Source organism: Phacochoerus africanus, chromosome 15 (assembly GCF_016906955.1).
Source record: "Phacochoerus africanus isolate WHEZ1 chromosome 15, ROS_Pafr_v1, whole genome shotgun sequence".
In the NCBI taxonomy this organism is placed as follows: Eukaryota; Metazoa; Chordata; class Mammalia; order Artiodactyla; family Suidae; genus Phacochoerus; species Phacochoerus africanus.
In genome coordinates this window covers 31,944,666-31,966,331 of record NC_062558.1, presented here as the reverse complement: position 1 = coordinate 31,966,331, position 21,666 = coordinate 31,944,666, and the positions used below count along the sequence as shown (strand labels likewise).

At 43.0% G+C, this 21,666-nt stretch overlaps 1 protein-coding gene across 1 annotated transcript; it reads left to right on the top strand.

The window, feature by feature from the left end:
- Window positions 1-58: 58 nt before the first annotated feature.
- GPN3 (GPN-loop GTPase 3) lies at window positions 59-12,976 on the top strand. Its single transcript, XM_047759396.1, has 8 exons — window positions 59-208; window positions 2,285-2,393; window positions 7,533-7,700; window positions 9,363-9,487; window positions 10,523-10,638; window positions 10,790-10,886; window positions 11,675-11,803; window positions 12,359-12,976. The coding sequence occupies exons 1-8, from the start codon at window positions 161-163 to the stop codon at window positions 12,419-12,421; spliced, it is 855 nt and encodes a 284-aa protein (XP_047615352.1). The 5' UTR covers window positions 59-160; the 3' UTR covers window positions 12,422-12,976.
- The last annotated feature ends 8,690 nt before the right edge of the window (window positions 12,977-21,666 follow it).

Genomic DNA, 21,666 nt, shown 5'->3' with positions numbered 1-21,666 from the left:
AATCAGAGGTGTGGCAAGACAGAAGGCGCAAGAAGAATTTGAATTGCGATTGGTTTGTACGTCTTGTGCCCGGAACTCAGGGGGCGTCGCGCGAAGGCTGAAGGGAATGTGGTGTTCAGACTTTGTGTGAGTGGCGGCGCCAGGAATCCGGGAAGCCAGCATGCCTCGCTATGCGCAGCTGGTCATGGGCCCCGCTGGCAGCGGAAAGGTGAGGATTTGGCGGGAGAAAAGTCGAGGTTCGTGGAAGGAAGGAAGGTTGGGTCCAGAGGGAGGAACTGATGGCTGTGTGTGTTTTGGGGGCCCTGAGACCCTGGGCATCTCGCTTATGTAGCCTGGGCTTCGGTTTCCTTTTTGTTATTGTTTTGAAAGGGGGTTAATGATAGTTGTTAATCTTTATTGCATACTTAAGCCCCAGGTCCTGTGCTAAAAAACATTTCCACAACCGTGTAAGATAAGTGTATTATTCCCGTTTTGCAGGTAAGGAAAATGAGACACAGAAAGGTTAAGTTTTTGCCCAAGATCGCACAGCTAGTAAGTGACGGCGGGAATTTTAATCTATTTTGACTAACCGCAGAATCGGTACCTGTCGTTAACCCAGAAAGTTTAGGCGGGGTCTCGCTAATTACTGTTTCTCAGAGCTTGAGATGTGGATTTCTGGTATTTGAGGCAACTTTAGGAGAAACATGGGCCTGGCATTAATGAACATTGAATCATACATTGAGAAATTTGATTTTCGGTTGTTTGTTATGAAATCATCAGTTTGTTGCTAGTACATCTTCAACACTTTTTTCTTTTCTTTTTTTTTTGTTTTTTTGTTTTTTTAGGGCCACACCCACGGCATGTGGAGGTTCCCTGGCAAGGGGTCGAATCAGAGCCACAGCCACAGCTACAGCAACACAGAATGTGAGCCGCATCTGCGACCTACATCACAGCTCAAGGCAACACCAAATTCTTAACCCACTGAGTAAGGTCAGGGATCAAACCTGCACAACAGGAACTCCTTGAAAGAGTTTTAAAGTTGTATTTAATTCTGTCATTACCTTCACGTTATGATAAGTGTAACTGATTTTCTGGTTAAAGATAGTTTTTTCTTGTAAATGACTGTTAAGGGAATCCTATTGGGGTTATTCAAATATTGTAGAAATTGTGAAAATATTGATCAAATTACAAGAGGGTGAGAAACACTGGAGTATGTGGAGGTGTCATATAACTTCAGTTTTTAAATTGACAAGCAGGAGTTCCTGTAGTGGCTCAGCAGGTTAAGAACCCGACACAGTGTCCTTGAGGATGCAGGTTCAAGTTGCGGAGTGGGTCACATGCGGCTCAGATCTGGTGTTGCTGTGGCTGTGGTATAGGCTGGAACTGCAGCTTCAATTCCACTCCTATCCTGGGAATTTCCATATGCTCTAGGTGTGGCTGTAAAAAGAAGAAGAAGAAAGGAAAGAAGAAAGAAATGCTCAATGGGCATGTTCTTTGTGCCAAGCACTGTTCTGGCCCCTGGGGATTGTGTAGTGACTAAAACACACACCCAAAAAACTGCCCTTGTGGTGTTTATTCAAACATATTATGTCAGAAGTAGTTATCTAGCATATGTTATGTACTAGGTACTGTTGTAGTCTCTGGGCTTAAAAACTGAATGAGACACATCCCTGCCTTCTAGAGGATGGGAGAGCAGACAAGTAGCCTAGAAATTTTAACATATAACTTGAAGGATAAAGAATTCTTTAAGCCAAAAATTGTCAACTGATAGCCCACCTCCAGGCTATTTATTGGCGTGATGGTCTCTCCTCTTGGAATGTTCTTCCTCTGCCTTGGCAAGCACTATGCTATTCCTCAGCTTAAATATTCCCTTCCCAGAGTCATTGTCCTTGACCACCCTACCTAATGCTTTGTTTGGACCGTACCAGTCCTAGTGGAGACACTGTGTGTTAGGTACTGCACTGTGTAATCAGAAATCGTCCCTTTAAATTCAGCTTGTTGCACATTAGAGCAGTAAGGAGCCTTAGTGATGACAAAAAAGAAAAAAAAAATCGAGAGATAGAATGGAGAAGCAACTTCCCCAGAAGTACTCAAGAGTCCAAGCCAGGTCTGGATCTGCATCACAGTCAGGTGTCCTGATTTGCAGCCCAGGGCCTTTTCATGTTTTTAGTCAGCTCCTTGGTTGATGAATAGTTTTGGCCTTGGTGGACACTGCCCAAAAAGTGTGGAGAGTCCTCCTGGTGGTGTAGCGGGTAAGTGCTACACTGCCTGTTGCTCTAACCCCTCATGCTTTGTGACATTACAGAGCACCTACTGTGCCACCATGGTCCAGCACTGTGAAGCCCTCAATCGGTCTGTCCAAGTTGTGAACCTAGATCCTGCAGCAGAACACTTCAGCTATTCCGTGATGGCTGGTGAGTCCTGAGCAGAGCCTTCCCTCTCCTTTCAGGAAAAATAGGGTAGTCAGGAGCCTTTGAGTGCTGGCTGCTCAGCACAGAAGCTAAAAGTTAATTATTACAGTTTGATCCCCTGGTTTCATGGTGAACAGCACAAGGCTGAATGTCATTTGGTGACATCAGCTCATGTTGCTGTGTGTGACAGCATCCTTTCTTAGTCTCCAGTGTAAGAATTAGAAGCGAGTAGACTCCTCCCTCACCACCCTTCCCTTCTGTCACATTCATATCTGGTCTTCCTGTGGTAAATCTGTTTTACTTCTGATCATATGATAAATGAGCAACCTAAGTGTTCGGGTTTTTTTTTTTTTTTTTTTTTTTTTGCTTTTTAGGGCCACACTCATGGCATATGGAGGTTCCCAGGCTGGGGGTCCAATAGGAGCTACAGCTCCCCGCCTACACCACAGCCACAGCAACACCGGATCCTTAACCCACTGAGCGAGGCCAGGGATTGAACCCACAACCTCATGGTTCCTAGTTGGGTTTGTTTCTGCTGAACCACGAAGGGAACTCCTATTTGTTTTTTTTTTTAAAGTCTTAATTTATTCATTCAAATGTGTATTGAACACCTACTATATGTGGGATACCAGGGTTGTAGCAGGGGCAAGAAGGATGCCATCCCTGCTTTTGTGGGCCCTTTAGCAAAGGAGATAAGCAAAATGATAAATGCATTACGGATTGTGAGAAGGACTGCACACAAAAAGGCATAATCAGGGAATGTTGCTTTATGTAATGTAGTCAGGGACAACATCTCTGTGGAGGGACTCTCTGGGCCTAGACCTGAAGATGGTAAGGTGCTCACCAAGCTGGTGAAAGGCTTTCCAAAATGAAGGGACATCAAGGTCAGTATATAGCCTAGAGATGGGAAAGGGTTTGCTGTGTTCCAGAGAAAGAAAGATGAGCTAGGGCCTAAAGAATGAAGGAAAGAGATGGGTAGGAGCTAGTAGGTTGTCAGAAATGTGGGTGTTATCCTGCTTTGTATCCTGTTGCTTTGTTCGGGCTGCTGTAACAAAATACTACAGACTGCATGGCTTATAAACAACAGAAATGGATTTCTCACAGTTTTGGCATCTGGAAGTCCAAGATCAGGGGGCTGCCAGCATGGCCAGCTTCTGAGGAAGGCCCTCTTCCCAGTTGCAGATTGCTGACTTCTCACTGGGTTCTCACATGATATAAGGGGATGAGGAATCTCTCTGAGACCTGTCCTATAAGAACACTAATCCCATTAACCTCCCCAGTGCCCCACCTGCTAATATCATCACCTTGGGCATTAGGTATTCAACCTATGAATTTTAGAGGGACACAAATACTCAATTTACAGCACTTGTCAATAGTGGAATGCCATTAGAGGGTTTAACCAGGGGAGAGGATTGACATCTGGTTTTGGGGGGTAGGGGGGTTGTCTTTTTAGGGCCATACCTCCAGCACATGGAAATTCCCAGCCTAGGCGTTGAATCGAAGCTACCGCTGCTAGCCACAGCCACAGCAACTTGGGATCTGAGTCAGGTCTGAGGCCTATACCACACCTCATGGCAATGCTAGATCCTTAACCCACTGAGCAAGGCCAGGAATGGAACCTGTGTCCTCATGGATACTAGTTGGGTTCATTACCACTGAGCCATGAAGGGAACTCCTGATTTATATTTTTTAAAATAACTCTGCATGAGGATATGGGCTTTATCCTTGGCCTCCCTCAATTGGTTAAAGGATCAGGCATTGCTATGAGCTGTAGCGTAGGTTGCAGATGCAGCTTGGATCCCGCATTGCTGTGGCTGTGGTGTAGGCCTGCAGCTGCAGCTCCAGTTCGACCCCTAACCTGGTAACTTCCATATGCTGCAGGCTCAGCCCTAAAATAAAATAACTCTAGGAGTTCCTATTGTGGCGCAGTGGAAACAAATCCAACTAGGAACCATGAGGTTGTGGGTTAGATCCCTAGCCTCACTCAGTAGGTTAAGGATCCCGCATTGCCATGAGCTGTGATGTGGGTCGCAGATGTGGCTTAGATCCCGTGTTGCTATGGCTGTGGTGTAGGCTGGCAGCTATGGCTCCGATTCAACCCCTAGCCTGGGAATTTCCATATACCATGGGTGCAGCCCTAAAAAAAGAAAAGAATAGAATAGAATAAAATGAAACAAAACTCTGGCTCTCAAATGAAAAATGAACTCGAGGGTCAAGTGTAGAAGCAAGGACCAGCAGTGAGGCTACTATAGTAGTCTAGGGCTTGGACTAAGGTGGTCATGGTGGAGCTATATAGGAACGGACAGATTCGGTATGTTTCGCAAGTAGAATTAGCATCATTTTCTGTGAGACTGAACCAGAAGGGTGTAAGACAAGGAGGAATCAAGGATCACTCTGAAGTTTCTGACTCGAGTGTTGTGTTGAGTGTGTGGTATTGTTTACCAAGGAGGAAGACAAGTTGGTTTAGATTTGAGGCAATTCTCTTTGTACTTATTAAGTTGGAGTTGTGACAGTCGATATCCAAGAGGTGATATCAAGGAGGCATTTGGGAAGTTCCTATTGTGGCTCAGAGATTAAGAACTGGACATTGTCTCTGAGGATGTGGGTTTGATTCCTGGCCTCACTCAGTGGTTCAAGGATCTGGTGTTGTTGTGGCTGTGGCATAGGCCATCAGCAACAGCTCCAATTCATCCCCTAGCCTAGGAACTTCCATCTGGCTCAGGTGTGGCCATAAAAGGAAGAAGGCGGTGGGGAGGCATTAAGATATAAACGTCTGGGATTCAGAACAAGGTCTGGCCTAGACGTATAAATTTGAGGGTCATCAGTATATTGATAGAACATAAAGCTGCAGGACTGAATGAGGTCCCATTGGGAGGGAATGTGATTAGAGAAAAGGACCCCAGACCAAGCCTTGAAGTCGTTTCATCTTCAGGGATATGGTAGAGAAGGTGGGGTCAGTGATGAAGGAGGAGAATGTAACATCAAAGAAGCGAAAAGGAGAGACCATTTCAAGAAAGAGCCCGTGGCTGGTTGTGTCCAGTGCATCTGGGAAGTTGTATAAGATGAGGACAGAGGAGTGACTGTGAGATTTGACACGGAGGTGTTAGCAATTTTGACTGTGATTTCAGTGGGTTGGAGGCCAGCTTGGGGTGGTTTGAAGAGTGAACTGCAGGTGATGCCGTGTAGGCACTGGGTGGAGATGACTTGCTGTGAAAGAAGCAGAGAAGTGGGATGATAATTGGAAAGGTATGTAAGGGTAAAGGGAGATTTTGTTTTAAAGTCAAAGATGGTAACTGAAACAGAATTGTATGCTAAACAGAATGATCCAGTAGAAAGAAAGTAACTGAAGCTGCCTGAGAGTGGGGATGACTGCAGGGGTGATGGCAAGAGCAAGAAAGGGGAGGGTTTTGTTTTGCCTTTGCCTTTGCTCAGAGTAGGGGGCAGGGCCATTGTAGCTGAAGGGAGGCCAGGGTGGAAGGCACCATCTAATAATATTGGTGGTGGGGATGTGGGAAATGCTCTTTTGTTGACTTCTGGTTTCTGTGAATATCACGTGCAGTCATCCACTGAGAGTGGCTGGAAGTGGGTGCAGGTGGAGTGAGGGAGGCAGTTTGAAAAGAGAGAAAAGTACAAAACAGTCCTCATCCTTGAGAAAAAGCATTGCATTGCTTTGAGATGGTTTGGTTACTCCCCACAGAAAGCACTTAAGCTAGTTTATGTAAAAGGAGGACTTATTAGAAGGAATCAGGGAACTTTCCACAAAACCCACGAACAAGGAGCAAGGCTTTATGGTATGAGAGACCAGAACCAAAACATAAAAACTAGCAAGAACCAAGACTGGCTTTATGTCTCTTTTTCTGTCTTACAGACCAGCCTTCTCTGCTTCAGGATGCACATAGCACTCAACAAGGTCCCCCCTCCCTGAAGTTCACATCATTCTCTGTTCCAAGTGTTGTACTGACTCATGTCCTTGAATCACCCTTTTAGAAGGACAATTTTATTGACCCAACTTGGAGCAGATGTTTATCCTTGGGACAGTGTTTAGGAAGACATTATCAACATCAATGTGGCTCTTGGTGAAACACAGTTCTCTGTGAGCCGGGATCATAGGTTTGAGCACAAAAATACTGATTTCCAAAAATCTGTAATAGAAGAGAACTGTGCATATACCAGAATGTTTAAGCTCCTGCTATAGGTGATTTAGCTACCTTATCTCATGTAGTCCTCATCTTTCTATGCCAGGGTACATGATTTGATCCTCCTCTTATAAATCAGTAAAGTGAGGCACAGGGATATTAAGTAGCTTCCCTAGGGTCATAATGTTAAGAACTGGTAATTGGTTTTCCTGGTTTAGTTTTCTTTTACTTGTTTTTTTTTTTTTTGTCTTTTTGCTATTTCTTTGGGCCGCTCCCATGGCATATGGAGGTTCCCAGGCTAGGGGTCGAATCAGAGCTGTAGCCGCCAGCCTATGCCAGAGCCACAGCAACATGGGATCCGAGCCATGTCTGCAACCTACACCACAGCTCACGGCAACGCTGAATCATTAACCCACTGAGCAAGGGCAGGGACCGAACCCACAACCTCATGGTTCCTAGTCGGATTCGTTAACCACTGCGCCACGATGGGAACTCCTTCTTTTACTTGTTTAAGAAGAGGTAGTGTATATTCACATTGTTCAAATTACAAAAGGTATAGAAGAGTAAATATGCAGGAAAACATCTTCCTTCCAGCTCCGTGTCTTGGCAGGTGGCTACCTTCCCCGGAGGCAGCCAGTGTTGCTAGTTTCTGGGGTATCTTTCCATAATCTATACATAGAAAATAAAATATGTATATTTGTGTATATATAGTGAATTTTTGCTTTTTTTTTTTTTAAACACAAATGATGGTGTTCTTACACAGAGTGCTGCACCTTACACTTTTCACTTAACAGTGCACCTGGGAGAGTATATCACATCAGTGATTGAAGGGCTTCTGCTTTGTATGGCCGCATAGGATTCCATTGTCTGGCTATACCAAAATTTATTTAATTTGCCGATACTCCTGCATGTACAGATTTATATAATTGTTAATTGTCACTAGTGAGGATAACAGTTTTCAGATGGACACTTTTCTTGTATCCTGTGCCCTGCCTGTCCTTTCCAGACATCCGGGAACTGATTGAGGTGGATGACGTGATGGAGGACAATACTCTGCAGTTCGGTCCCAATGGAGGATTGGTATTTTGCATGGAGTACTTTGCCAATAATTTTGACTGGCTAGAGAATTGCCTTGGCCATGTAGAGGATGACTACATCCTTTTTGACTGTCCAGGTAAGTCAGCAGTTTGCATGTGGCATTTTCCTTGAAGTCATATTCATCCTGTCCTCAGTGGAGAAAGTGGAGTGATCATGCGTAGCACTAAACTCTGCAGCAGTGAGGTATGGCTCGATTATTCGTTGGCTCTAATTCATTCGTTGAGCTTGCCGAGTGCTTAATTTGTACACTGGGAATAACCTGGAGTGCAAAGTAGCCATGATCTCTGCCCTCATGGAGCTCGCAGGTGGGTAAGAGTGCTAGGCAGTATAAACAAAAATCACCCAAATGATGATTTAATACACATTTGTGACAGGTGCCCTCCAGGAATAGCACAGACCATTACTCAGCAGGGAGTCTGGGAGGCTTCTGATCAGGTAGCATGTAAGCCAGGCCAGAGGGGGAGGCAAGAGGTCCCCTGCTCCAGGCAGAGGGCGTGGCAGGCTGAAGGCCTTGAAGCAGGAAGCAATGAGGTGGGTTTGAGGCACCAAAAAGGCCTGTGTGGCTGGAGTACAGTAAACAAAAGAGAATATTGGGAGGTGAGACTTGTAGGTGATACATAATCACATAGGACTTCCTAAGCCAGATTGTGAATTTTAGACTTGAGCCCAACCTAGTTTTTGTTTTAGTTTTGATTTTTTTAGGGCCACACCTGCGGCATATGGAAGTTCTGAGGCTAGGAGTCAAATTGGAGCTGGGTCTGCTGGCCTATACCACAGCCACACCAGATCCGAGCCTCGCCTGCCACCTACACCACAGCTCATGGGAATGCCAGATCCTTAACCCACTGAACAAGGCCAGGAATCAAACCCACATCTTCGTGGATACTAGTCGGGTTCGTTTCCACTGAGCAACACTGGGAACTCTGAGCCTAACTTAGTTTTGATCATTTGTGGCTCTCACTTCCCCCCTTTGTTTGTTTGGGCCGCACTTCTGGGCATGCAGGAGTTCCTAGGTCAAGGATCAAACCTGAGCCACAGCAGCTACCCAAGCCACTGATAATGCTGGGTCCTTAGTCCACTGTGCCACAGAGGAACTCCTTTTCCCCTTGCTTTTAGTTGAACATGCACACACCCACAGAAAAGTGCAGACCTCGTAAGTATACAACTTGATGAATATTCTCAAACTACACACACTTTTGGGAGTTCCCGTTGTGGCTCAGCAGTGACGAACCCGACTGGTATCCATAAGTGGTATCCATAAACGATGGGTTAAAGGATCTGGCATTACTGTGAGCTGTTGTGTAGGTTAAAGACGCGTCTCAGATCCCAAGTTGCTCTGGCTGTGGCGTAGGTTGGCAGCTGTAGCTCCTATTCAACCCCTAGTCTGGGAACTTCCATAAGCCACAGGTGCAACCATAAAAGACAAAACAAAAAACAAAACAAACAAACAAACAAAAACCTCTACATATGCCTCTGTAGCACTCGCTTTTGAATAACGAAAGGAAAAGTATGAAGATCCTCATTTTCTATGTAAAACTAAATCAGTTCCTTGGGATTCTTGTGTTGGGATTGCTTCAAGAGCCTGTGAGACCCCTTAAAAATTGAATATATTGCCATCCGAGGTTGACTTCCTTTGTTTTGTTGTTTTTTCCTTAGCTGTCATGGGAAAGTGTCCCCTGTAACTTGGTAATTTAACATATTTTCTGATTGTAATAGTCTCATAGCGTTCTTTCTCTAGGTCAAATTGAATTGTACACTCACCTGCCTGTGATGAAACAGCTGGTCCAGCAGCTAGAACAGTGGGAGTTTCGAGTCTGTGGAGTTTTTCTTGTTGATTCTCAATTCATGGTGGAGTCATTTAAGGTTTGAAGCTAAATCTCTTGTCAGTATTTCAGTCATGTGAGTACAAGCCATTGGCAGTCTCCTTTAAGTGATGTGATTCTGGATATTTCACAAATAATACTCCAGAGTTATTTAGTCTATGCTGTTATTGAATTATTTTAATAATGTATTTTTAAGTCAAATGGGTAAATTATGATAGCTTAAGATTTGGGGGAACTACTTACCTAGAAAAATGAGGTAGATGCATATCTGCATATAAGTATTTTTCTGAGGATCTTTTCTCTGGTTTATGAACTATCTAAAATAAGCTTTAGGGAGTTCAAGCCCAACTGGTATCCATGAGAACTCAGGTTTGATACCTGGCCCCACTCAGTGGGTTAAGGAGCTGGGGTTGCTGTGGCATAGGCCAGCAGCTATAGCTCCAGTTCAGCCCCTAGCTTGGGAACCTCCATATGCTGTGGGTGCAGCGCTAAAAAAGCGAAAAAATAAATAAATAAGCTTTATTCCTCATGAGTAGCCCCTAAAGAATATTTGATGGGAAAGATTAAAGAAATCACTTAAATTGAGGTTTGTGATCACTGTGGATTAAATCCCCCTTTTCCCTCCTATCCTCACTCTAGAAAACCAAGGGTCAGCCATCTGATTAGTGAAATGTCTTTTCTTTAGACATTAGCTTTTCTTTTTTTTTCTTTCTTTTTTTAGGACCGCTTCTGGTGGCATATGGGGGTTCCCAGGCTAGGGGTCTAATCCGAGCCGTAGCCACTGGCCTACGCCAGAGTCACAGCAATGCGGGATCCGAGCTGCAGCCTACACCACAGCTCATGGCAATGCCGGATCCTTAACCCACTGAGCGAGGCCAGGGATCGAACCTGCAACCTCATGGTTCCTAGTCGGATTCGTTAACCACCGAGCCACGACGGGAACTCCAACATTAGCTTTTCTTGTGCTCAGGCCAGTTTTGTTCAGAGAGGAGCAGGAGCCTATCTTTTAGGCAGAGACCAGGGAAGTTTGTTGGCAACAGTTGGTTCATCTTCCCTTTTCTGTTTGCTCCTTTAGTTTATTTCTGGCATCTTGGCAGCCCTGAGTGCTATGATCTCTCTAGAAATTCCTCAAGTTAACATCATGACAAAAATGGACCTGCTGAGTAAGAAAGCTAAAAAGGAAATTGAGAAGTGAGTTCACTACTTCCGGATCGTCTCATCTCAATTGTGGCAATGAACCTTCTAAGCTGCATTGAGACGTGAAGTTCTGTCAGTCTATAAATCTAGTTTCCTGATTTATTTATTCTTCCTTTTATTCATCAGTCTTCTTCCTCCTTTAAAGATTTCTAGATCCAGACATGTATTCTTTATTAGATGACTCTACAAGTGAGTTAAGAAGTAAAAAATTCAAAAAATTGACCAACGCTATATGTGGACTGGTAAGCTATTTAAGTTGTTGGGTTTTATTTAATGACCTGGTCAGGTGTTTATTGATATCCAGTCAGTGGCCACCATTATGGAAAGCACAGTCCAACCCTATTTCTTTGCAAAGAGAGGAGGGCAGGGGTCTGTGGGCTGCCTAGTCAGAAGTTTAATTTAGAAGCAGTTACTGGCAGTAGCCAATAAATTAACTGACATGTCTGTTATTCCAAGCTTTTTTGGGAGTTTAGAACTGTCTTTGCCCTTTTGAAATTTCCAGCGGTTGCTGAATTCAGATAAATGCCTATGAAACACTTGTCTAAGTAATAACAGATTTTCTAGTTGGTCATAGGTCAGGAAAATCAGTATTGATTTGTTTTTGTTTTGTCTCTTTCTGTCTCTTCTCCTTGCCATAAATACACACAACCACACACAAATATTTTGGGGGGCGGGGGTTGCTTTTTTTAGGGCCGCACCGGCAGCACATGGAAGTTCCCAGGCTAGGGGTCGAATTGGAGCTACAGCTGCCAGCCTACACCACAGCCACAGCAACGCAGGATCTGAGCCAAATCTGCAACCTACACCACAGCTCATGGCAATGCTGGATCCTTAACCCACTGAGCAAGGCCAAGGATCAAACCCACAAGCTCACAGTTCCTAGACGGATTTGTCTCCATTGTGCCATGCCGGGAACTCCACAAATGGTTTTAATCAGAAGTATAAATGGTTATAAAACTCAAATATAATTTGAAAATTAAGTATGTTTTACAACTTCAGAATGACCCTTTCTGGAATGCCCAACTTGTAGATTGACGACTATAGCATGGTTCGATTTTTGCCTTACGATCAGTCAGATGAAGAAAGCATGAACATCGTATTACAGCATATTGATTTTGCCATTCAGTATGGAGAAGACTTAGAATTTAAAGAACCAAAGGTAATTTCTTGTTTGGGGTGTTTATTGCATTTTGGTAAAAATGTTTTCCAGCACTCACTCGCCACCTGCATAATCCCAACAACTCAAGTTAATTTTTGTCTTAATGGTGGGGTAACCTGGGCTATTCTGGGTGATCTTTGAAATTGACACCTGTGCCCAATAAGCAGTATCAGTTCCATTCTGCCTTTTCTTGAGGCAATATATATTGTTGAATTAAGGTCTTTGTACCCAGAGCTTGAGGGGTATATGCAAAGCAGAGATGAAATTCGACTAGACTTGGGCTGTCCTCACATATGTGAGTGGGGCCTTATCGCACTAGCTGAGATTGGTGTGGGTATAAACTCAAGTAAAAGGTTACTCGTTATGAGGTATAAGTCTGTAATTTATCTGGAAACAGACCTTTTGTTACTATTAACGATTATCTGTGTGCAGTACCTGGAGCTGGTGCTGGGCATTAGCTCCTTATAGGGTATTACCTGAAAGATGTAAACACAAAACTAGGGCTGACCAATGGGAAATGAGTGTATTTTCTACCTTGTGTTTCCTTTGTGTCAGGAACATGAAGATGAGTCATCGTCAATGTTTGATGAATATTTTCAAGAACACCAGAATGAATGAAGAGTTTATTTTAATATAACTGAATATGTGAGGAGCTTATAGAAGGCAGAACCTTCTTCTTGTGGAAGATGGAATATAAGAAAGCTACTTATTTTAATGAAAAAAAATAATACTTGGCTCTTTACAGCAAACAGTAGCATGCCTGAATCAAGTTCTTAGCTATGCCAAAATAGCTGTTGTTTAAAGTGGTCTCTTTTAGTATTATTTTTAACAGCATCAATTTAGATTTCAAAAGTCAAAATTGAAATGAATGTACATAGATTGTGTATAACATAAATTAGCATCAGTGGTGCAGTTAAGTCCAATCTGCTTACTTAGTTTTACTGTTTGATTTTTGTTAATTTTGAAGTTTTTTGGGAGGGGAGGAATTATTGTAACAAAATATATATATGTGTGTCTAAACAAAATAAGTCTGGAAGGATATAGATAAGACCATTGCTTATCTGTACCTTCCAATTTTCCTACATTGAAAATATACTATTTGTACAATTAAAAAATGAAGAGTGACTGTGTTTTAATATATATATGTATATTAATAAAAGAAACAGAAAAATAGCATTGATCTTTCATTTCACTCTTGTTTTTCAGTCAGAATTTGAAATAGCACAAATTTTTTTTTTTCTTCAGGGCCACACCTGTGGCATATGGAGGTTCCCAGGCTAGGAGTTGAATTGGAGCTACAGCTGCCGGCCTATGCCACAGCCATAGCAACATCAGATTGGAGCTGCGTCACGACAGCTCATGGCAACACTTGATCCTTAACTTGCTGAACAAGGCCAGGGATCGAACCCACAACCTCATGGTTCCAAGTTGAATTTGTTTCCCCTGTGCCACGATGGGAACTCCCAGCACAAATTTCCCCAGGTATCAAAGTGAAGGTAATAACTTTAAAAAAATTGTGATTTGGGAATTCCCATCATGGTGTAGTGGTTAACGAATCTGACTAGGAACAATAAGGTTGTGGGTTCGATTCCTGACCTTACTCAGTGGGTTAAGAATTTGGTGTTGCCATGAGCTGTGGTGTGGGTCACAGATGCAGCTTGGATCCTGAGTTGCTGTGGTTCTGGCCTAGGCTGGTGGCTACAGCTCTGATTAGACCTGTAGGCTGGGAACCTCCATAAGCTGCGGGTACAGCCCTAGGAAAGACAAAAAAAAAAAAAAATTGTGATTTGGGATGGGATTAAGATGTTGGAATAGGAGGACTGGAGCTCAACTTCTCACATAAAAACAACAGAAGTTATAACCAAATGCTGAGCAATCTTCAACCAAATGGACCGGAAACTTGAAAAAAGATATTCTCCTCCAGAAGACAAAGAGGAGGCCACATCAAGAGGTACGAGGGGCGATTATGCAATATAAGCAACCCCATACCTTCCAGGTGGGAGGCCCCACAGACTGGAAAGTAACTGGTTCACAGAGACTCACCTACAGGAGTGAGAGTTCTGAGCACCACATCAAACTCCCACATGTGGGGATCTGGCACTGGGAGAAAGAGATCCTGGAGTATCTGGCATTGAAGCCCAGTGGGGCTTGTGCACAGCAGCTCCATGGGACTGGAGGAAACAGACCCCATTCTTAAATAGTGCACACAGACTTTCATGTGCACTGGGTCCCAGGGCAAAGCAATGTCTCCATAGGAACCTGGGTCATACCTGACTGCAGTTCTTGGAGGACCTCCTGGGAAAACAGGGGTGAGTGCGGCTTGTCCTTGGGGAAGGACATTGGAAATAAAGCTCTGGGGAATACTCAGCAGCCTGACTTTCTCTGGAGGTGGCCATTTTGGGAAAATCTGGCCCCACCCCCTCAGCGCTGAGAAGCCCCAGGGCAAACAACAATCGAGGTGGGATCACAGCCCCACCCCTCAGTAAACAGGCTGCCTAAAGACCCCGAAGGCACACAGCCCCCTCCAATCTCACCCAGAGACAAAGCCCCACCCATCGGAGGGACAGGAATCAGTTTCACCTACCAGTGGGCAGGCATCAGTCCCTCCTATCAGGAAGCCTACAGCAAGCACTCCCCACCCCCCACCCCCATCCAACTTCAGCCACAAGGGGGGCAGACGCCAGAGCAAGAGAGGCTACAACTGTATTATCTGTAAAAAGGTCACCACACCAAAAACTTATCAAAATGAAAAGACAGAGGACTAAAACTCAGATGAGGGAGAAAGAAGACCCCCCAGAAAATCGGCTAAGTGATCAGGAGAGTCTCAGCCTCCAGGAAAAAGACTTTAGACTGTTGATGCTGAGGAAGATGCAAGACATTGGAAATAAACTGGAGGCAAAGATGGATAACTTACAGGAAACGATGAGCAAAGAGATACAAGATATAAAACTTCAACAAGAAGAGATGCAAAATACAATAACTGAAATAGAAAATTCACTGGAAGCAGCCAAGAGCAGAATACAGGGGGCAGAAGGACGAATAAACGAGGTGCAGGACCGATTAGTGGAAATCACGGATGCAGAACAGAAAAGAGGAAAAAGATTGAAAACAAATGAAGAGAGTCTCAGAGACCTCTGGGACAATGTTAAACACACCAACATCTGTATTATAGGGGTGCCAGAAGGAGAAGAGAGAGAGAAGGAGACAGAAAAGATATTCAACGAGATAATAGCCAAAAACTTCCCTAACAGGGGAAAGGAACCACTCACTCAAATCCAGGAAGTGCAATGAGTACCATATAAAATAAACCCAAGGAGGAACGCCCCAAGACACATACTAATCAAACTGACCAAAATTAAAGACAAAGAGAAAACATTGGAAGCTTCTAGGGAAAAGAAACAAAGAACATACAAGGGAACTCCGATAAGGGTATTGGCAGATTTTTCAGCAGAAACTCTGCAGGCCAGAGGGTGTGGCATGATACACTTAACGTGATGAAAGGAAAAAACCTCCAACCAAGATTGCTTTACCCAGCAAGGCTCTCATTCAGATTTGAAGGAGAAATCAAAAGATTCACACATAAGCAAAGGCTAAGAGAATTCAGCAACACTAAACCAGCTTTACAACAAACACTAGAGGAACTTCTCTAGCTAGAAAAGACAAGACAGCAACAGGAAACAAAAATACCACAAGTGACAAGGCTCACCAGTAAAGGTATATATACAGTAAAGATGCGAAATCATCCACACGCAATTATGCCACCAAAATCAGAAATCGTGAGAAGAGGAGGGTACAAGTGCAGGACACTGGAGATGCGCTTGCAGTTAAGAGACCAACAACTTAAAGCAATCTCGTGTGTATATATAGACTCATATCAAAACTGCAGAATAACTGCAAACCAAAATCTACAATCGATACACACACAAAGAAGAAAAATCATCTCAAATACAACACTAAAGAGAGTCATCAAACCACAAGAGGCGAGAACGAGAGAAGAAGGGAAGAAAAAAGAGCAACAAAAACAAATCCAAAGCAATTAATAAAATGGCAATAAGAACATACGGATCAATAATGACCGTAAATGTTAAAGGACTAAACGCCCCAACCAAAAGACAGACTGGCTGAGTGGACACAAAAGCAAGACCCACATGTATGCTGTCTTCAAGAGACCCACTTCACTTCTAGGGACACATACAAATTGAAAGTGAGAGGATGGAAGAAAATAGTCCATGCAAACGGGAATCAAAAGAAAGCTGGAGTAGCAATACTCATATCAGACAAAATAGACTTTAAAATGAACAATATCAAAAGGGACAAGGAAGGTCACTACCTAGCGATCAAAGGATCAATCCAAGAAGAAGATATAACAATGTTAAATATCTACGCACCCAGCACAGGTTCACCACAATATATCAGGCAACTGCTAACAACCTTAAAAGGACAAATCGACAATGACACAATCATAGTGGGGGACGTTAACACCCCACTTACAGCAATGGACAGATCATCCAGACAGAAAATCAATAAGGAAACACAGGCCCTGAATGAAGCTTTAGACCAGATGGACTTAATAGATATTCATAGGACATTCCATCCCAAAGCAACAGAATACACATTCTTCTCAAGTGCACGTGGAACATTCTCTAAAATTGATCACATTCTGGGCTACAAATCAAACCTCAGTAACTTTAAGAAAACTGAAATCATATCAGCATCTTTTCCAACCACAACGCTGTATGACTGGAAATCAACAACCAGAAGAAAACTGCAAAAAACACAAACAGGTGGAGACTAAACAACATGCTACTAAACAACCAATGGATCACTGAAGAAATCAAAGAGGAAATTTAAAAATACCTAGAAGCAAAGGACAACAAAGATACGACATTCCAAAACCTATGGGATGCAGCAAAAGCCATTCTAAGAGGAAAGTTGATGGCAACACAAGCCCACCTCAGGAAACAAGAAAAAGCGCAAATAAACAAGCTAACTTTACATCTAAAGCAGCTTGAGAGAGAAGAACAGGTAAGACCTAAAGTTAGCTGAAGCAAGGAAATCATAAAGATCAGAGCAGAAATCAAGGAAATAGAAAAACCATAGAAAAGATCAAGGAAACGAAAAGCTGGTTCTTTGAAAAGATCAACAAAATGGATAAACCCCTAGCCAGACTTATCAAGAAAAAAAGAGAGAGGACTCAAATCAATGACATTAGAAATTGAAAAGGAGAAGTAGCAACGGACATCACAGAAATACAAAGGATCATAAGAGACTACTATATGCAACTATACACCAATAAAATGGAAATCCTAGAAGAGATGGACAAATTCTTAGAAAAGTACCATCTTCCAAGACTAAACCCAGATGAAACAGAAAAGACGAACGGACCAATCACAAGTACTGAAATTGAAACTGTGATTTAAAAACTGCCAACAAACAAAAGTCCAGGACCAGATGGCTTCACAGGCAAATTCTATCAAACATTTAGAGAAGAGCTACCACCTATCCTTCTGAAACTATTCCAAAAAAATTGCAGAGGAAGGAACACTCCCAAACTCACTCTATGAGGCCGCCATCACTCTGATACCAAAACCAGACAAAGGCTCCACAAAAAAAGAAAACTACAGGCCAATTTCACTGATGAACACAGATGCAAAAATCCTCAACAAAATGCTAGCAAACCACATCCAACAGCACATTAAAAGGATTGCACATCATGACCAAGTGGGATTTATCCCAGGGATGCAAGCGTTCTTCAATATCCGCAAATCCGTCAGTGTGATGCAGCACAGTAACAAATGAAGAGTAAAAGCCATATGATCCTCTCAATAGATGCAGAAAAAGCCTTTGACAAAATCCAACACCCACTTCTGACTAAAAAAAAAACCTTCAGAAGGTGGGCATAGATGGAACCGACCTCAACATAATAAAGGCCACATATGACAAACCCACAGCGAACATCATTCTCAATGGTGAAAAGCTGAAAGAATTCCCGCAGGAAGAAGACAAGGATGTTCGCTCTTGCCACTACTATGCAACATAGTTTTGGAAGTCCTAGCCACAGCAATCAGAGACATAAAAGAGATAAAAGGAATCCAAGTTGGAAAGGAAGAAATAAAACTCTCACTATTTGCAGATGGCATGATACTGTACCTAGAGAATCCTTAAAGACTCTACCAGAAAATGGTTAGAGCTCACCCAGGAATTTGGCAAAGTTGCAGGATACAAAATTAATACACAGAAATCAACGGCATTTCTATATACTAACAATGAAAGATCGGAAAGAGAACTTAGGGAAGCAATTCTGTTTACCACTGCATCCAAAAGAGTAAAATCCCTAGGAGTAAACCTACCTAAAGAGACAAAAGAGCTGTACTCTGAAAACTGTGAGACACTGATGAAGGAAATCAAAGATGAAACAAAGAGATGGAAAGACATACCGTGCTCTTGGATTGGAAGCGTCAAGATTACCAAAATGACTGTACTACCCAAGGCAATCTACAGATTCAATGCAATCCCTATCAAATTACCAAGGACATTTTTCACAGAACTCGAACAAAATATGTTAAAGTTTGTTTGGAAGCGCAAAAGACCCAGAATAGCCAAAGACATCCTGAAAAAGAAAAACGGAGCTGGAGGAATCAGGCTCCCAGACTTCAGACTATACTACAAAGCAACAATCATCAAAACCACATGGTACTGGCACAAAGACAGAAATATAGGTCAGTGGAACAGGATAGAAAGCCCAGAACTTGGAGTTCCCGTCGTGGTGCAGTGGTTAACGTCCGACTAGGAACCATGAGGTTGCGGGTTCGGTCCTTGCCCTTGCTCAGTGGGTTAACGATCCGGTGTTGCCGTGAGCTGTGGTGTAGGTTGCAGATGCAGCTCGGATCCCGCACTGCTGTGGCTCTGGCGTAGGCCAGTGGCTACAGCTCCAATTCGACCCCTAGCCTGGGAACCTCCATCTGCCGCGGGAGCGGCCCAAAAGAAATGGCAAAAGACAAAAAAAAAAAAAAAAAAGAAAGCCCATAATTAAACCCACACACCTACAGCCAACTAATCTTTGACAAAGGAGGCAAGAATACACAAGGGAGAAAAGAGAAAAGACAGTCCCTTAAATAAGTGGTGCTGGGAAAACTGGACAGCCACATGGAAAAGAATGAAATTAGAACACTCCCTAACACCATACATAAAATTAAGCTCCAAATGGATTAAAGACCTAGATATAAGACCAGGCACTATGAAATTCTTAGAGGAAAACATAGGCGAAACACTCTCTGACATAAACGACAGCAACATCTTCCCAGATCCACCTCTTAGAGTAATGACGGTAAAAACAAAAATGAACAAATGGGACCTAATTAAACTTAGAACTTTCTGCACAGCAAAGGAAGCCCTAAACAAAACAAAAAGACAACCCAAAGAATGGGAGAAAATCTTTGCCAATGAATGGACTGATAAGGGATTCATCTCCAAAATTTATAAACACCTTCTACAGCTCAATACCAAAAAGACAACCACCCCATCAAAAAATGGGCAGAAGATCTAAACAGACAATTCTCCAAAGAAGACATACAGATGGCCAAAAAACACATGAAAAGATGTTCAACTTCACTCATTATTAGAGAAATGCAAACCAAAACCATGCTGAGGTATCACCTTACACTAGCCAGCATGGCCATCATCAAAAGTCTACAAACAATAAGTGCTGGAGAGGGTGTGGAGAAAAAGCAACCCTAGTACACTGTCGGTGGGATTGTAAATTGGTGCAACCACTGTGGAAAACAGTATGGGGATTCCTCAGAAAACTAAAAATAGAACTACCATTTGATCCATCAATCCTACTCCTGGGCATCTATCCAGAGAAAACCATGCCTTGAAAAGACACATGTATTCCAATGTTCATTGCAGCACTATTTGCAATAGCCAAGACGTGGAAACAACCTAAATGCCCATCGACAGAGGACTGGATCAAGAAGATGTGGTATATATACACAGTGGAATATTACTAAGCCATTAAAAGGGATGAAATAGTGGCATTTTTGGCAACATGGATGGACCTGGAAATTATCATGCTAAGTGAAGTCAGTCATGCAATGAGACACCAACATCAAATCCTTTCACTGATATGTGGAATCTGAAAAAAGGACACAATGAACTTCTTTACAGAACAGATATTGAGTTACAGACTTTGAAAAACTTATGGTTTCCAAAGGAGATGGTTCGGGAGGTGGGGGAATGCGCTGGAGTTGTGGGATGGAAATCCTATAAAATTGGATTGTGGTGATCATTGTATAGCTATAAATGTAATAAATTCATTGAGTAGCTTAAAAAATAAAAATAATTTTTAAAATTGTGATTTGTAGTCTCTGAGCATGTAAAAATATATACATTCCTTGAATAACAAATGCACACAAAAATATAAAAACAATCTTCTCTTTTTAACTTCTTGCCACATTGAATTGGTTTTTGATTTTTGTTTTCCTTTTTAATGGCTGCACCCACAGCACATGGAAGTTCCCCAGCCAGGGATTGAATATGAGCCACAGCTGCCAACCTATGCCATGGCTCTGGCAGTGCCAGATTCTTAACCCACTGCACCATGGCGGGTGAGATCCTGAACTGTTTATTTTCAGTATTTCTAAGTTCATTTGGGATAGTCCTGAGGAATGGTTAGTCACTGAGTTCTACCAGGCAGAGTGCTAATGAGAAGCATTTTTTTTTTTTTTGTCTTTTCGCCTTTTCTAGGGCCGCTCCCTCAGCATATGGAGGTTCCCAGGCTAGGGGTCGAATTGGAGCTGTAGCCACTGGCCTCTGCCAGAGCCACAGCAACAGGGGATCTGAGCCGTGTCTGCGACCTACACCACAGCTCACGGCAACGCCAGATCCTTAACCCACTGAGCAAGGCCAGGGATCGAACACGCAACCTCAGGGTTACTAGTCAGATTTCATTAACCACTGCCCCATGAAGGGAACTCCTACACAGTCTCTCTTTTTAAAAAAATTTTAATGGAACTTACAAAGTTTAATTGACTTACGAAGTTGTGTTTATTTAAAGTGTACAGCAAAGTAAATCTGTTATACATATATCCATTCCCTTCTGTATCCTTTTCCCATATTTCAGATCCTTTTTCCATATTATAATCTTCAATTTAATCCTCATGACAGGCCCAGGCTCCATCAGTGCTGAATCTTCCTGCTGATGCAGATTAAGTCTTTATAGAAAATCCACAACCCAGGTTAATTTTTTTTTAATGTCTTTTTAGGGCTGCACATGTGGAATATGGAAATTCCCAGGCTAGGGGTCGAATCGGAGCTACAGCTGCCAGCCTACACCACAGACACAGCAACGCAGGATCTGAGCCAAGTCTGCAACCCACACCACAGCTCATGGCAATACCGGGTCCTTATCCCACCCATCGAGGCCAGGGATTGAACCTGAAACCTCATGGTTCCTAGTCAGATTCATTTCCACTGTGCCACAACGGGAACTCCAACAAGGAAATTTCTGATAAGAAAGTGTAGAAAAGGGAGTTTCCATTTTGGCACAGCAGAAACAAATCTGACTAGGAACCATAAGGTTGTAGGTTCGATCCCTAGACTCGTTCAGTGGGTTAAGGATCTGGCATTGCTGTGGTGTAGGTCGCAGACGCAGCTCGGAGCTGGTGTGGCTGTGGCATAGGCTGGCAGCTGTAGCTCTGATTTAGCCTGGGAACCTCCATATGCAGCAAGTGTGGCCCTAAACCCCCCCAAAAAAAATTGTAGAAAAGAAAGTTAATGAAATGGAGAGTGACTATGGGGCTTGTCAAAGAAGTCTCCTCCTGAAAGGTGCAGTTTCGCCAGCGATCTGAAGGAGAAATCAGTTG